We start from the raw sequence: 17,761 nt of genomic DNA, 5'->3' as shown, positions 1-17,761 counted from the left end.
TTTATATTAAAAAAAACGAACTTTTAATCTATTTATTTTTTTGGAATTTTATGGTTTTTGTTTTTTTATCTTATTTGTTTTCTTTAATTTGTTTTCATGCCATAAAATCATTTTTGTCATGAAATGAATGTTTCAATTAGATAAAGTTATTATAAAATTCAATGAAATCAATATTATATAATATTACAAATATTATTATATATGAAGAATATTTATATTATGTTTATATCAATACAATGAAATAATAAAATGTGTAAAACGGAAATTATATTATAAAGAAAAGTATTGTCATAAAAAATAGATTTATGAATATTTTTATTTTGTCTTAAGAAATCATTATAGAATTGCAGTGAGTGCTGTCATTCTCAATAATGCAATATGATAGTGTGGATTATGGAATTGGAAAAAAGCTTGTGAATGATCCATTAACATGTGTCGCTGATAGTTTAGAAGGCTTCGTTTTATCAAATGCTGGAGTAAAATTATTAAAAGGCACCCATATCGTTGTTAGAGAAGATTTAAACATTTTTAAAAAACAGAAAAAAGTTTCTCTCATAGCTGGTGCAGTATTTATACATTTTGTGTTATTTATTTGCATTTGTACAAAACAATATAAAATATATTTTATAGTCTTTATTTAATGTTATTATTTTTCATTATTATTGTTATTATAACTATTATTATTGTTGTTGTTGCTGTCATTATTTAAAATGTTATTATTATATTAATGTGTTGAAGGTCAACCTATTTAAAATAAGCAATTGATAAAAATGATAATATCAAATCTTTTATTAGTTTTAAAGATTTATAATTTTATATTTATTTTTTAAGAATATATATATATACAACCCTCGGAATTAGGGTCGGCATTCGGCAATGCTGACCTAATTGCCAACCTGAAAGTCTTTGAGGTCGGCAAAAATTGCCGACCTCCTTTTGATGTTTTATGGTCACACCTTTGTATCAAATTGTTGATACAAAGAAAATTGCAGACCTGATGATGACCTCAAAAAGATTGAGGGTGGCAAATTATTGCCGACCTCATTTTTCCTAATTCCGAGGGTTGTATATATATATGTGTGTGTTTGTGTGTGTGCATATACAAATATACATTTATATATATATATTTATATATATATATATATATATATATATATACATGTATGTGTATATATATATATATATGTACATATATACATATGTACATATATATATATACACACATATATTTATATACGCATATATATATATATATATATATATATATATATATATATATATATATATATATATATATATATATATATATCACAGAGGCTATTCTAGGAAAAAAGTTTTGGCAGTGTTACCCTCCTGTCCTGAAAAAATTTAGCAGATAATCTGCGTCTTTTCGCAAAATAAACGTTTATCATTATTAAAAAAAAAAAAAAAAAAAAAAAAGTCCTCAAATTTTTCTTTGGGCGGCGCCCAAATACGGTCGACTTTGTCGAAAACGGTCTCGAAAAGCCCCTGTATATATTAGACACTAGATAATCGGTCTTGTACCGATTTTCTAGTGTCTAATATATACAGGGGCTTACAGTATTGGTATCGAATACCAATACTGTAAGCCCCTAATAGTGAATCCAAATCCGGATTTCGGAATTTCGGAATTCCGAAATTCCGTCATATTTTGAATTTTTAAAAATCCGGAATTCAAAAACGCAAATTCCGGATTTTTCGAATTTAGAATTTCGATTATTTAATTCTTATTTTATTTTTGAAGTTATTTAGAACTGTTTTTATAAAAATTTCAAAAAAAACTTTTGTTTTGTTTTTATATTATGTATTTCTTCCGTTCTAAAAATTTTAATTTTTATTACTAAAAACGTTTTTCAACAACTAAGTTGTCATCCTCAGTAGTATAATACAACAGTTTTTAGTAATAAAAATTAAAATTTTTAAAACGGAATAAATACATAATATAAAAACAAAACAAAAGTTTTTTTTTGAAATTTTTAGAATTTCGAATTTAGAAGAACTTTTACTATAGATGGCAGCATTGTGTACTTTCATTGTTATAAATTCAAAAAATTTAAATTTTAGTAGGCTTAGGCTACTGCAAATGCATTAAAATTTTTTTTTTAAATGAAATATTAACATTAAGAAATTAAATTGTATGCAGAGCAGACAAAGTAAGTCATTATATTAATTTTATGTTTCAAAAATTTTGTAGACTTACATTGTTATTGTTTTAAATCCCAATCCAAGTATGGTAGATAAATCTGAAGAAACTTTTATGGACATTTTAAAAGAAAGCTCATCAACTTCAGTGTGGAAATATTTTCTACGAGGGAAAACAAATCAGGTGGCGAAATGCATGCAATGCAAGCAAGTTTTAAAGATATTGGGTGGATGTACAACTCCCATGCACACACATCTTCGTTCTAAACACAACACAGTTTTGAACAAGCGAAAGTTTGATGAAAATACGACAGCTTCTACATCTGACAGTAACGATAGTGTTGTGAGCACAACCAGAAAAACGAACACGATCATTGATTTTTTCAAGTCAAAAAAAGATGAAACTTTTCCTGCCGTAGTAGCTAGAATGATTGCTTCTGATGGTTTACCGTTTTGTGTTTTTTGTACGTCAAACGATTTAAGAAAATGTTTAACAATGCGTGGATTCGGTGATATTCCAAAATCACCCACCAGCATACAGAAAGTCGTGATGGATTATACTAAAAAAATTAAACAATTGCAAATTGCTGAAATTAATCAATTAAAAAAGAATTTATGCTTTAGTCTAACATTGGGCGAGTGGACGTCCTCTCGAAATAGACGTTATATGAATGTTAACGTTCATGGGTCAAAAAATATCTGGAATTTGGGTCTTTCTCGAATTAATGGTCGATTTGCGGCTGAAAATTGTGTAAAATTGTTAGAGGACAAGTTAGAATCATTTCAGTTAAATATAAGGAACGATATTTCGTGTATTGTAACTGATGGTGCTTCTATGATGCAAAAAGTGGGTAGATTATTACCATGTGAACAAATTTTGTGTTTTGCTCATGCAATTCAGATTGCAATTGTAAATGTGATCTACAAACAAACAGAGAAAGAGGTAGATGAAGATGATTATGAGAGTGTCCTAGATCTGGACTCTGATGAAGAAGATTTAAGTGATGATGAAGGAATGCAAGTAGGGACGAGAAATAAATGTGATGTAGAAATTACTGAAAAGTTTACATTGCGAAATGTAATCATGAAAGTTCGGGTAATTGTTCGAATGTTTCGACGTTCCCCTTTAAAAAATGAAGTGTTGCAAAAACATGTGAAGGAAGATCATTGAAAGGAATTGCAGCTATTGCTTGATTCGAAGACTAGATGGAGTAGCCTGATGTCCATGTTAGAACGTTTTAATCTTTTGAAAAGTTCAATAAAAAAGGCAATAATTGATATCAAAGCGGATACATTTTTGAATGATTCAGAATGGAATATAATATCTACAGTTTCTAGAAATTTGAAGCCTATAAAATTAGCCGTAGACGCGTTATGCCGTGCTGATGCAAATTTACTTTCTGCGGATGCAACATTTACGTTTGTGTTAGAAAATTTTGATGAGAATGAAGAAATTGGCTGTGAAATGAAAAAAGAGTTTGAAGTTCAAATTAATCGAAGAAGAACTGTGGTATCCGATGTTCTTCAATATTTGCATAATGGGGGTAAAACCAAAATTCACAAGAACATTTTGCGTCGCTCGAAAACTGAAATAACCAAAATTATCATATCCCTAATCCAAAGACTTAGTGGTGAAGTAGCATTAGAAATAGACCCGACAGTATCTGAGTCTACTAAAATGGATGACGATAAACCTATCGAATCATTGGAAACTCAGTTATCCTTGCAGGAAATTCTTCAGCAAAAGATAAAGGAATCACTCTCGGAATCACGGTCAAAAGTTCTACAAAAATCATCGATTCATTCCGAAATTCGCAGTGAAATGAAATTTTGGGATGAAGGGGGATCCCGCGGAATGCTTTTGGAAGATCTTTACAAAAGTTTATTAACAATTCCACCAACTAGTGTGGAGTCAGAGCGCGTTTTTTCCGCTGCAGGAGCATTTTCAACAAAAATTCGATCAAGGCTCAACGACAAAACATTGGATACTTTGTGCTTTTTAAGAAGCTTTTTCAAAAATCAAAATGAAAAGTGAACTTTCATTTTGCAATTTTATTTATGTAGTTCAAAAATATTTTAATATGAAATATTTCCTTATTTTGTAATTTGTTTTAATTTTATTGTTTTGAACTAAATACATTTATGTTAAAAAATAATGTACTTTCTTTTCTTTATATTTTTTAAATTCTTCAAAAATAATTCCGGAATTAAAACCGGAATTCCGGATTTCATCCTGTAATTCCGAAAATTCGGAATTCAGTTTTTCACAAAAAAATGGATTCACTAGCCCCTAATATATACAAGTACCTTACAGTATTTGTATTGAAATCAAGCAATACTGGTATCGAAAGTATCCTTAATATTGGTATCGTTTGATATCGCTGCGATAACCTACAGTATCGATATCAAGATCATGGGATACTGGTATCAAAAGTATTTTTTATGTTGGTATCAATTGGTATCACTGCGATACCATAGAGTATCGCAGTAGAGTATTAAAAAAAAAAAAAAAAAAGAAAAAAATTGAAGTTCAACATTTTATCATTTTACTCAAAAAAAAAAAGTATTTATATAACCATTTGATATATTTATTATTACTATCTTATAACCTTTCTAAAATCATTCTAAATAATCAAATGAAACAGTTGTTTTCTTTTGAAAAAATGTAAACCTTATTTTTTATACTTTTTTTGGGCTGACTACCCCCCTAGAACAATGACCTGGATCAGCCCCTACTGTGTGTAGTTTCCCATATCGTTATTCTAACTCTATTGAATTTTTATTCCATTCAGGCGAAAATTTACTGTGTGGAATTATTCTCCAAGGGAATAGTTTTGCAATCATTAAAGATTGTTTTTCATATAATTCTCCAAAGAAAATTGCTTGTGATGCAATCATTGATGATTATTCTAAATGAGTATTAGAAATGATTGTTCAAAGGGAATTAGTTTTGTAACTATCATTAAAGAGTTTTTCATATAATTCTCTAAAGGGAATTGCTTGTGTTTCAATCGTTAATGATTATTCTAAACGAGTATTAGATAAGATTGTTGAAAAGGAATTGATTTCATAACAGTCATTACAGTTATTTTTATTTAATTAATTGTGTGATATCACATCCGTATTTTTATTTCTCATCTGGTATCATTACTAAATCTCTCTCATGTATCGTAATTCTTGCCTGGTCTTTCGTTTTGTGTTCAACATTCAACAACTAAACTTTAGTTTTAAACAATTAAACATAAGAATACTTTAGTTATTAAAGAAAACTAATCTTCACTTATGCCTTTTACAACATCTTTAATCTGGAATTACTTCAAGAAAAGTATAGGTATGCACTGCTTACTAAGTATTGTTTATACTTTATCTCAAAAGGTAATTGCTGGCAATGCCGGGAAATAATCCTGAGATTAATTACTGGCAGAATTATTATTATATACAATAACTTAACTTTCTAACGCAGAAGTTTGCGTTAAAATTTAAAAAATAATTAATTTCATTGGTGGAGCAATAATTCATAAATCGACTGATTTTAGGGAGAACGCGCAAAGCACAGTGCTAAAAAAGCACAAAGCTAAATTGACCACCAGGTTGTATGTTGGCCCACTCTGAATTTTTTTTGTTTCATATAAAGATACCTATTAACTAATTGTAAAAAAAAAAAAAAAAAAATTAAATTCACGTCTATCAAAGAGTTTTTTTTGGTAATAATATTTTTGAAATTATTTAACTCCTTTGACATTTTTTAGATGTAAAATTTACAGTAAAGGCCCCCAAATTTAATTTTGCCTCAGGCCCCAAGTGAGTTTGAAGCGTCCCAGCTCTGTTGCTTTTAATCAAAATGAAATTATAATAACAAATAAAACCTTTTTATTTGTTATTAAACTGTATTATACATTTTCAGGAGAATCTGCTCTGTGTAAAACTTGTGGAAATAAGCTTGCAACAAAGCAAGCAAATACTACTGGCTTGTGAAAGTATATTCAAACACAACATTATTTATCGAACTTCAAAAAAAAGGAGGCGAGCGGAGATCACAAGTAGATGAAGAACTAAGCGTAATTGAGGCAGGTGTTTCTGGATCTGCAAAAGATGTAGCCTTCAAAACTCTCTCAAAGAAGGCGGTTACAAAAATGTGGCCACTTCAAGATTGCGTCAATTAGTAGCTGATTATGACATCATTACTTTGATTGCTACTAAGTGCTTGACATTCAGTTTTGCTGATTCTGAAAATTTTAAGAGGTTTATGAACAAAATATTACCAAATACCACAATAAAAAATTCAGCGACTTTCTCAAAAAATAAACTCCCTCAGCTTTACCATACTAAAGGTTGTAATGCGTGATGTTATGGAAAAAGAGCTCATAGATCTTAATCAGGTTGCCATAACAACCAACCACTGGACATTAAGGGTAAATGATTCATATATGTTTGTGACATTACATTATATCTCGCTAGACTTTGCCCTAAAGAAATTTAGATTAGAAGTGTGCCTATTCAAAGAGTGACACTGATATCAACATTGCAAAAGCACTTGATAACACACTCTCATACCCTGAATCATTGAAAAAAATACCCAATAAACTGTGTGTTATTAATCAGGCATCAAATATGGCATGTGATCTAAACAACAGTATGTCTTTAATAACTAAAGAAGAAGGCTCTGTTACATGCAGTGATCACAAACTCAACACTGCACTTCAAAGAACAGTTGAGGGTACCCCGGTGCGGAAACATGCTTTTCTTAAAGCCAGCTCACTTACTACTAGGCTTCATAAATCAACAGCCTTCAGTGCTTCTAACCTGGAGCAAGCATCTTTTAACAAGCAGTTAAAAGATGGGTAGATGTGAGTTACCTCAAAATACCCTCCACAATAACCACGAGATGGAACAGCCACTACAATCTGCTGCACGTCATGCAGTGATTGAAATTGCTTCGACTGAAGGTTCCACTCATATACTTACACAATATACTTACACAATACAGTACAGGTTCCACTCATATACTTACACTCATATACTTACACAATACAGTAGGTGATGATTGAAAGAAAACTGTACCTACAGATGAACTGTTCCTACCCTTTGAAGATATTGTTCCAGTGCTAAAATCTGTTAAAGATTTATCAGTTTTTTTATCTTCTGACACAGAGATCTGAATCGACATGTCACTGTGGAAAGTAACAGCACTCATCAACTTCATAGAGAAAGAAAAAAATAATTATGTTACTTATGGAAATAACAAATTAGAAAAATTCTTGTAGGACTTATTATCAGAATTAAATAAGAGATTCCCAGACAAAGGCTGTAAATTACCCGCATTCGCAGTAGGACATTATCTTCATCCATTTTTACGTTACAATGAAAATAATCAAAAACTGGTTGAAAAAACAACGGCAAAGAAAAAACAACGAATTGGCAATAGACAAAGTATTGTAGATTGTTAAAAAAACAATAACTAAATCTCTAAATAGCTATTGTACTTGTATTTAGTTAATAAAAAATTCAATAATTCACATTTTAATTTTTTTTTTGTCTTATTAAGAGTCTTGATTCGAGACCATGCGATACTATACAATTCTTTTTATTATCGGTATCGTTTGGTATCGAAGCAATACCAAACAATACCGATAGTTCGTAGAAAAAAACAAATGTTTTTTTGACCTTGAATATAATAACTGTTTTAATAAATTATATATTAAAAAATATTTTATATTTTTATTTAAATTTTTAATTTTTTCTTGTAATTGTATGGAAAGTTTTTATATTAAATTAAATTATTATACTGTTGTAAATTCGTATGTGTGGGCAGACTTCAATTCTAGCAACTTTGTGTGGGTACACTTCAATTCTAGCAACCTATTGTTGATACCTTAAAGATAAACAAACTTTAAAATACAATAAAGAAAATATTGAATACAAATGATATACCACAATATAAAGTAAAAATAAATTTTTACTAATAACCCTATAAGAAAATTTGTTGCAAATTCTTTATTTCTAAATTGCTTATAAAAATTGTGTTATTTTATTAGTTCTACATTTCAATATATTAAACAAAAATTAAATGCACTACTAAAGATAACTTTACTTGTAACTAAAATGTTCTAAAATTTTAACACACGATTTCATATGGAGTTATTCCATATGAAATCACCTAGTTTTTCAAAAGTGCCTCAAGGTACCATCTCAAATTTGCTTCAAATTTTAACCACCCACAGCTTTTATGAAAAAAATACAATCCCGAAAATTTCAGCTTGATTGACCAAACCATTTAAAAGTTATAATTGAATTAATATTGACCAAAATCGGAAAAATTTGATTATCTGGAGCTTACAGTAGATTTTTTCGATTTTCACCAGATCATAACTTTTTAAATATAATAGATGATCATCTGAAATTTTTAGGGTAATAATTTTTCATCCAAATTATCTATTTTTGTAGATGTTTTTGACTGATTTAAAACAGTTTTTGAGTTCTTGTACCTCAAAGTTGCTAAATAAGGCAATATTAGAAAAAAATTTAGAAACTTTAATGTGCTACAGTTCAATACCAACAGACAAGCTGTGCCAATTTTTTGTTACTTTTGTGTACTTAGAGTGACCACTTGTGGAAAAAATTAAAAATATGTGTTATTTTAGCACTTGCAGCAGCCTGTTAAAATATCACTTTTTTTAAAAAATACAATAAATTACATTCACTTTGTAGCCATAGAAAGTAGCGTAGACAGTTAAAATAAATTGTGAAACTTTTTACTGGCAAGGTTCTATATATAGACAATCACCAAAAAAATTTTAAAGAACTATACTCTATCTCATGGCATAATTTTAGCATTTTGAGTGCAATGCTTTTTTAGTTTAAAAAGATACCTAATAGCGCAAGTTATATTATACTTCAAAAAAATAAAAATTGCTGAAAGAAGAATTGTATATACACATGAAACACAAGTACACTAATTTCTCTCTGATTTACTTAACTCATAATACTTTCATAATCATTATTAGCAAGTTTGTAGTCACGAGCACTTCTACCCTTAATGGATGGGACACTTATTTGACATATTACAGTGTCAAATGGAACACAACATTGACTTGATCGTGCATCATTAGTCCATTTTAAATTTAATTTTTTTCTATGTATGAATTTTGCATTAACATCTTGGTTTTCATTACAAATCTCAAGTACAAGCCCAATGTACTATTCATCATTGTAAAAGCATGCAATGTATTTACCAGGTTGAAAGTTTGAAGGATCTTTTTTTGCCAAGTTAATATTATTCAGCAAATGAGTATCATAGACAGTATCACTAGATATTCTCCGTACAAATAATTTCTCTCCACCTGGTACAAAAATGTGATAGCTTCTTGTGCCTGAGACTGTGCTCATCTCTTCATATCGTTTTGTTAGGTTAAAATAAGTTTCATGATTATTGAAATGTAAAATAATTTAACACCTTTAATGTTTTATTCAGCCCATGTAAACAGTTCATTTGGTGTGAGAATCTGGTTTGCATTTGCTGCTCATAGACTTGCTTTTGCTGCTTCACTTTTTATAGTTCATCCCATTTTTTAAATCTTTTTTTATTTTGTAATTCACCTCCCCAAGGCCAAGAAGGCCACTACAGATGAGGAGGCTACTTGTGGTTATAACCTTCTCCCAACTTTATAACTCCAAAACACAAACCTTGATGAACAAGGCAGCTGCGCATAGAAACAAGTTGATTGGCAAAAATGCTACAACATTTCTTTGCTACATCCCATGGCAAAAGTCTATGGGATTCTATCACATAGACTTTTGCCATGGGATGTATCAAAGAAGTGGTGCTCAACATTTATATTGTGATCTTCAAGATGGTACATGTGTTGATCTAATGTTCTTTTTGCCTCTGACAAGTAGGAAGATTGTGCTTCTTTGATAAAGTGGTGGTGACAAAGATCATACAAAGTTTCACTTAGAGTTTCAATAAACTCAATAATGCTTGTTTGGACTGTGACAAGTGCAGTTCAGTCAGTTGACAATCATTGTTTGTATATGATATGATCATCAAAATCAAAATCATTATTTTCAAACATTTTCCAAGAAAGTCTTTAAATTTACTTTACCAGGGGAGTTGGAACATAGATGAAACATACAGATTCGACTATATATATTACAAGCACATACATCAAATTTTTATAATAAATAAAATGGCCCTTAGGTAAAGCAGCGCACATCAACTTAGTTTTTTGATAAGAACATATACAAACTGACTGACACTCCACTACTGTCAACTGTGATGCACAACTTCGGACTTAGTTCACAGAACTTGCTGAATCCAACTTTGTGTTTAGGGTATTAGGGTAAAACTTCTTAAACTTAAGATAAAGTTCCTTTAATTGAACTAGTATTAAAAATTTTTGTTTATGAACTTTTACATTATTTATACATACAGAAACAGAATCTTTTCATGAACATTGTCTTGCGAACTCTTCGGATTCATAAATTTCAATGACTTTTAGATTAACAATATCTTCCAAAGGCTGTCCTATTTTAGCCTCAGGTTTAGCAAGTATTCCTTTTTCATTTTTTCAACTTTCGAGCTTTTTTTATAAGATGTTCTGAAAATGTTTTGCAAGTTTCTTCAGTTGACCAACAACCAGAAGTTAGTGTTACTAGTTAAACTTTTTCTTCCTTCAAACTTGTTTTCATTTTATTTCTTATTGCATCTAACAGTTGGTATAAATCATTACAGTTTATACATTTTTGCTCTTTTTCCGATACTTTATCTTTTGGGTCTATATCCAATGCTGACACTACTAGGTTTGTCATACTTGTTGCAATTTTTTAGCTTTTTGCTTTCGCTATCCTAATTTTTTCCGTGTTCTTACATTTTTGAGTGGAGATATTTCCCATAAAGACACACTCTTATTAAGAACTGTCTTATCAAGGTCTGAACAACTAAAATCTTTTTCAGCAGCTTCATCTTGACTACTTTCTGTAATTTTCTCAAGTTTGAATTCATCATACAGTTAGTACAAACTTTTTGACCAGGTTTGATCTTAAGTTGATTTGCTATTGATATGTTGACTTTACACAATCCCTTGATAATTTTTTTCTTGTGGACTTTAAATGGATCACATCAGTATTTTTGAGGTGCTTCATACCTAGAAATATAGGCTTTTTCATGGTGAAAACATATCTCCTCTTATGGTTCAAAAGTGTATCCTATCCTTTGCATTAAAACTTTAATATCAGTATCTTTTAGTCTTATTCTTCCTACCATTCTCTAATATGACATTTTATCACAATCTTCATTTAAAACTCTTTCTACACAACATTTTCCGACATTTTTTACAAATCTAAAAATATTAAAATCAAGAGTTTAACATGTAACATTATAATTTAAAAATAAACTTTTTTATATTTTTACAGTAATAAAATCTTAAAAATGAAATCTCAAGTATAAATGTGATTAAAACTGTCTAAAATACAACCAGTAAACTATTTCTACATATAACTATTTCTGCATACACAAAACTTTTACTTTTGCAATATTAAAAACTAAAATAATAAAATCCAGAAAATACTGTGCAGATTTAGATTTTAATACAAACTCTTGTAGCAATTGAAGTATTTTACACACAAATTATAACCATGTGAAAATTATAACCATCTGAAAATTATAACCATCTGAAAATTATATCATTATAATTAAATTATATGCATAAATTTAACAAAAACATATTATAAAATTATATCAAATAAATTAGGTTAAGACACTGATAATTTTATTTTAGTAAAAAATTGATTATATTTATTTAGCAAAAAAATAAAAATATACACCTAAGTCATAGGGCAACAATCATATCATAAGATAGAGTATAGGTCTTTAAATTTTTTTGATGATTGACTGCATATAGAACCTTGTCATTAAAAAGTTTCATAATTTATTTTAACTGTCCTACAATTATTACTTTTGAACAGTTAGATCAATTAAGCTGAAATTTTCAGGATTGAATTTTTTTTATAAAAGCTGTGGGTGGTCAAAACTTGAAGCAAATTTGAAAAGGTACCCTGGAGACCATTAGGTAATTTGATATGGAATGACCCACACATCAATAGTTGTCAAGAATAAAAGAAAAAAAAGTCACTCACCTTTTTATATTTAATAATAATATACACAATTAAAAAAAATTATTATTAGAATTAAATTTGATACCTTATGTCTGAATGCCACATGTGTAAAGTAGCAAATACTATACAAATATAAAGAAGCAATATATAAACTTAGTTGTAACTAACATAAAAAAATTGGAAGTAAAAAAAAAATAAGTTTTACAACTAATTTAAACTTACAGTGTGATATAGCATGACATGTATCTAAGATTGCAAATTATAAAAGCATATACAAACTTAAATATATAAATTATAACAATCCATTATTATTATTTTTTTAAACATCTTCGCTTCCAACAAGGCTGCAAGCAACCACAAATTAAAGTTGCAAGTTACTGGAAGAGAAAAGATGAAGATTGTAGAGCAAGATAACGATTGACAGACAACTTAAAGGATTGCAAATTATATGAATCACGAAAGCAAGATGAAGGAAGGGAGTTCCAAAGAACTGATGTTCAAGGAAAAAAACTAGACGAATAAGTGTTTCTGGAGCACTTAGGAACAGTCACAGAAAAAGGATGAGACTTAATTGAATGGCAAGTAATGCGAGAATGAATTTTAGTAGATGGCACAAGAGACGCTAGCTCTTTAGAGCAGTGCCCGTTATAGTATTTGTAGAAAAGAGAAAGGGAAGCAACATTACAATGGTGTGATAATGGTTGGAAGTTGACTGCAAGAGCAGGTCCAACTATGTTTACAATGGGTTTCTGCACCCTGTCCAAAAGAAAAAAAAGAGCATCATTAGAAGATCTGCCCCAGATATGGCAAAAGTATTCCATGCAAGGCCAGATTTGATATTTATAGAGGTAGAGAATAGAATCTGAAGTAAGAAAGTGTTGAGCTTGATAAAGAGATGCAACCTTAGCAGATGCTATTTTTGCAACTGATTTAATATATGGTTTCCAAGAAAGATTGGAAGTAAGAGTTAATCCTAAAAGATGAAGTGTGGATAACTCACCTAGTAGATTACCATTCATAAATATAGGAAGATCTAAAGTATTGCAATAATGATTGGCTGAAATTAAGTTTTATCTGAATTAAAGTTCACCAGCCACTGTGATCCCCATGCTGTAGCATAAGTGAGATCCTTTTCAAGCTCAAATGCCCCCTCCAAGCAATCAGAGAGTGTTGGTTTCTTATTACGACAAGAAGAAATGGTAGTATCATCAGTAAACAATGCCGCCTTAGATGTGAGAATATCTGGAAGATTGTTAATGTAAATTAAAAAGTGTATAGGGCTAAGGAAGAACCCCTGAAGTTACAGAATAAGAAGAAGAGTGCTGTCCATCAAGGACAACTTTTATATTACGATTGAAAAGGAAGGATTCAACAATCTGCTGTTGCCAGATACACCGTAAGAAGAAAGCTTCTGGAGAAGACCAGCATGCCAAACTTTATCAAAAACTTTTGAAATCTCAAGAGTGATGGCCTAAACCTCTCCACCTTTATCTGACGCACAATAAAACCTATCGGTTATTACTGTTAGCAAATCAGCTCTAGAATGAGAAGATGGAAATTCATATTGATGGTCAGAAAGTAAGTTATTAGATTCAAGATAAGAAATTAAGTGTTTGAGTGAACTACCAGCCAGCCTCAAAACCATAAAACTGAGTTTTAGAGCTGTACCCTCATTAGGAGATAATAGAATAAGTTGCTTAGTCATAAAAACAGAGACACAAACAAAACCCATGCATTGAGTCAAGAAGATCCAGCATTCAACATCATAAACTGGAAACAATATATTAAAAAAATATCTGCACCAGTCTAATATATGAAGAAGGGGTGTGAGGCTGGTCAATAGGGTGTGTCATACTTTTTTTTTTTTTGAATTTTACTTTGCATAGTTTAAAAAAGGGTGAGGTATAATATTAAAAGTTCAGAACCGTTAAAAAAAAAATAAAGTTTTAGCTACCAGGGAGTCAGTGAGACTATTTCACCAAAAGCCCGGGGGGGGGAGGGGGAGGTAAAAACTTAAAAAATTGAAGTATTAAAAAAAAAAAAACTTACAAAACGTAAAAAAATGCCATCTCTTTTTTTTTAAAAAAAAATTTTTTTTGTAAAAACAAATAGAGGGATTTGCCCCCTCCCACTGCCTACCACTGAAACTGTAAAATTAGGTTGTTTTGGAATTAAAAATAAAACTTTTATATAGATCCACACAACATTTATTGGCATTTATTAAAATAAAGTACAATAAAGATTAATTCTTAAACATTGTCAAGCCAATATGGTTTTGTTTAGATAGATTACGTGACATCAACTTCTGTGACAACTCTAGTCCTTTAATCCAACCATCTCTTCTATCTTCTTTAAAAACATTTTCGCATGCCTGGGTAACTTTTTTTACACATCATTCGACAGCTTGAGTGTGGCAACACTAGTTTGGTACAATCATTGGTTTAAATAAATACTCTTTGATGTCTTTAGTTGTCATGCAACAAGTCAAAGGTGGTTCAAAAGCTTCATTCCAGTCGATAAGATCCTTGAGACAAATTGCCTTAGTATTGATATCTGGTGTCCTTCTTGGTCTAACAGATAGATCTCCTAGTTGTTCGTTTTCATCACCTTCTCCTCTTATTTCTAGAATTTTGAGTACACTGAAACTTCTCTCCTCTTTATTTTCAGAACAAAGCATAGTTTGAAGAATAAATTCAGATAAGGCATACCAAGCAGATCGCTTAATAGTTGGAATGACAATATTTTGAATATCGAGTGACTGGTGTTGAAGCAACTTAAGCTGGTAAAGAACATGTTTTGGTCCTTCTGTCCAACTATGTTTAACTTTGATGTTAAACCAGACAGGAAAGTACACTCCTACAATGAACTCGACTAGTTCAAGAAGTTTTTGGGCTGCATCGCCTTGAAGACCATGATGAGACCCAAATTCTACATATTCTATTGGCTGTTGTTAGCCATCTGGCCATGTTAACAAGGCCAATTTCAAGAAGTCCTAGTTGCTGAGGAACATGACCACTGCATATAGCGTTAACTATTTGAAAGCCATAATACTGATCTGTAGAAAGGTCTTTAACCACATCATTACTTAAGTTAATTAGAGGCTCACCAGTTTCAACTTTACTAAAAAAAGGGTTAATTTCAAAATTGGTTGCTTCATCAAGTAAGCTTCCAATGGGTCCACTCCATTTTTTACCACTTTTAGATTCTCCATCTAACAATTTAATTAGACGTTTGAGTGGTAATTCATTGGTGTATGAAGCACATACAATCCAATTTAACTTTCGCCCTAATTTCAGCTCCATAAAGTGCATTACTCCTCTATCACAACCAGTGTTTACATTGGTAGAGTCTCCACCAATTGCTTTTAAGTGTACATTAATGTTCCTGATTGCAGTATACTCAATAATCTTATCTGCTATAATTTCAGTGTGGTTCTTTTTTGCTTCTTTAGCTGGAGTGAAATGAAATAAATGCTTACCATCACCAGAACAAATAGTGTAATGTTCTTCTTTAACTTTAGCCGGATACTGTCTGTCTGATCCATCTACAGTTAAAAATACTTTAGTAAGATCTTTTCGTCCATCAAAAAATATGCAGTCAATAATCTCTTTATTGCAATAATCATCAAACTGAATAGCAACTTCATTCATTACTTTATCCCTAGCTCTCCGAACTTTACTGTGATCTATTATTAATCTAGTGTCACTTTGGGATACAAGTCCTCCATCTACCCATGCTGCAGTAGCTATGACTGCAGTTGCTCTTAAACCAACACCATATCGAATACTGGCTAATGCAATATTAGAGATATCTTCATAATTTCTAGATTTTTTTAAATATTTTGTACAAGACTTTTGAATAGAAAAAATCTCATTTTCCTCTGATTCAAACTCTTTATAATTATCATGTTCATTATCTTGTTCATTTTGAGTATTATTTTCTTCTTGCGTCGTGTGTTTTTTTTCTCTCGTTTGTTTTTCTTCTTCTCTTCTTCATTTGCAACTTTGTACTTTTTTGAACCTTTTGGACTCCATCAAATCAGCAGGTCCAAGTTGATATGAACTAAAAGATCCAATCTTTTCTCGTTGGGCTAAAAAAAAGGTAGCAACATTTTGCTTACAACTAGACAAATTAAAATAAAATTTTCTTTTTAAAATAATCAAAGAGATCAGTAAAATATTATTAAATTTGATTTTCAGCTTTACTAACACTTTTATAATGATTGTCGTATATTTACTCATACCTTTTATATAAACCAGTTCAATAATTGGTATTTTTCTCTCCCTTGGACAGATACAGGTAATGTGGGCACCAAATTTACAGTCAGGAGGACAGCATTGCTCAGAACAAAGAACTATTTTACAGTTACACTCCACCAAGTCAAACAGTTTGTCAATAACGAAATTAAACTTTTGTTTTATAACTTTACTTGCTTTGTTTTGAGAAATTAGACTAGCTTTGTTCCACGCGTCTATAAGTCTTGTTACCAAATTATGCTTTAAACAAGTTACGGGAGGCACAAATAAAACACTGGCTATTTGCCATTTTTCTGAAAGTTTATTATAAATATCCTGGATCAACTCAGAATTGCTATAGTTTCTTCTGTTTAGTTTACTTGTTTCACTTAAAAAAATACCATATCTTAGGACATCTCTCATTGTTGGCAGTTCAGCTGTTGGCAACTCTTTTCCAGATCCCAAATATTGACGTAGACAAGAACCATTTTTCCATCTTGTTCCAGTAGCCATTTTAATTTTAATATTATTTTTTATTTAGTAATTTTTAAAATTAGAAAGACATAAATATATATTATAAATATATAAATATATATATATATAAATATATATATGTAAATATATATATATATATATATATATATATATATATATATATATATATATATATATATATATATATATATATATATATATATATATATATATAACTTGCATAACAAATATTAAAGCAGAATACTTTTGAATAAAGTATTGTGTGTAGAGCCATTCATCAAATTGAATTTATAAGTTAAATACATACAAAACTTTGCAAAAATACTAATTTTTAAGTATTTTGTAGACCAAAATTTCTGAAACAGTATAACTATTAAACGAATTTTGCTTATCCTGCTATAATTTCTTTTGATAAGGTTGTTGTAAAGCAGATATAACTCTAAAATATTGAAATTAACCCTGAAAATATGAAAATATCAAAAATAAGTCTTTGCCTAGAAGGCCTTCTGCAAGACAGTAGCCAAATGTATTTAACGTCTGCCCAAGATGAGTATTTTTATCAAGACAACATCTCTAGCCTTTACTCAAGATATTTCTACTGAACTTTTATTTTGTTCCTTCTTCATTCCAGGTATAACAAAAAGATATTTTTTTTGGAAATATAAAATACAGAAATACATAGTTGCATTAAAAAAAAAAATTATTTTGTCTAAAGTTTTTTTTGTAATTATTTTTTTATTTAAATCAATTTAAAA

At 29.9% G+C, this 17,761-nt stretch overlaps 2 protein-coding genes across 2 annotated transcripts in view; one reads left to right on the top strand and one right to left on the bottom strand.

Moving 5' to 3' along the window:
- Nucleotides 1-302: 302 nt before the first annotated feature.
- Nucleotides 303-17,761, top strand: part of LOC101240707 (triokinase/FMN cyclase) — a 70,931-nt gene continuing 53,472 nt past the window's right edge. The window contains exon 1 of the mRNA XM_065804817.1: nt 303-561. Within this exon, the coding sequence (XP_065660889.1) occupies nt 372-561 (190 nt within the window). The 5' untranslated portion in view covers nt 303-371. The remainder of the gene's footprint in view (nt 562-17,761) is intronic.
- LOC136084592 (uncharacterized) lies at nt 14,502-17,031 on the bottom strand. Its single transcript, XM_065804816.1, has 2 exons — nt 16,520-17,031; nt 14,502-16,366 (listed from the first exon to the last, which is right to left on the bottom strand). Exon 2 carries the CDS (start codon nt 15,924-15,926, stop codon nt 15,153-15,155), a length of 774 nt encoding a protein of 257 aa, XP_065660888.1. The 5' UTR covers nt 15,927-16,366; nt 16,520-17,031; the 3' UTR covers nt 14,502-15,152.

Source organism: Hydra vulgaris, chromosome 09, assembly GCF_038396675.1.
Source record: "Hydra vulgaris chromosome 09, alternate assembly HydraT2T_AEP".
Taxonomy (NCBI): domain Eukaryota; kingdom Metazoa; phylum Cnidaria; class Hydrozoa; order Anthoathecata; family Hydridae; genus Hydra; species Hydra vulgaris.
Note: the sequence above shows the minus strand (reverse complement) of the source record. Positions and strands in the feature narration are given on the sequence as shown.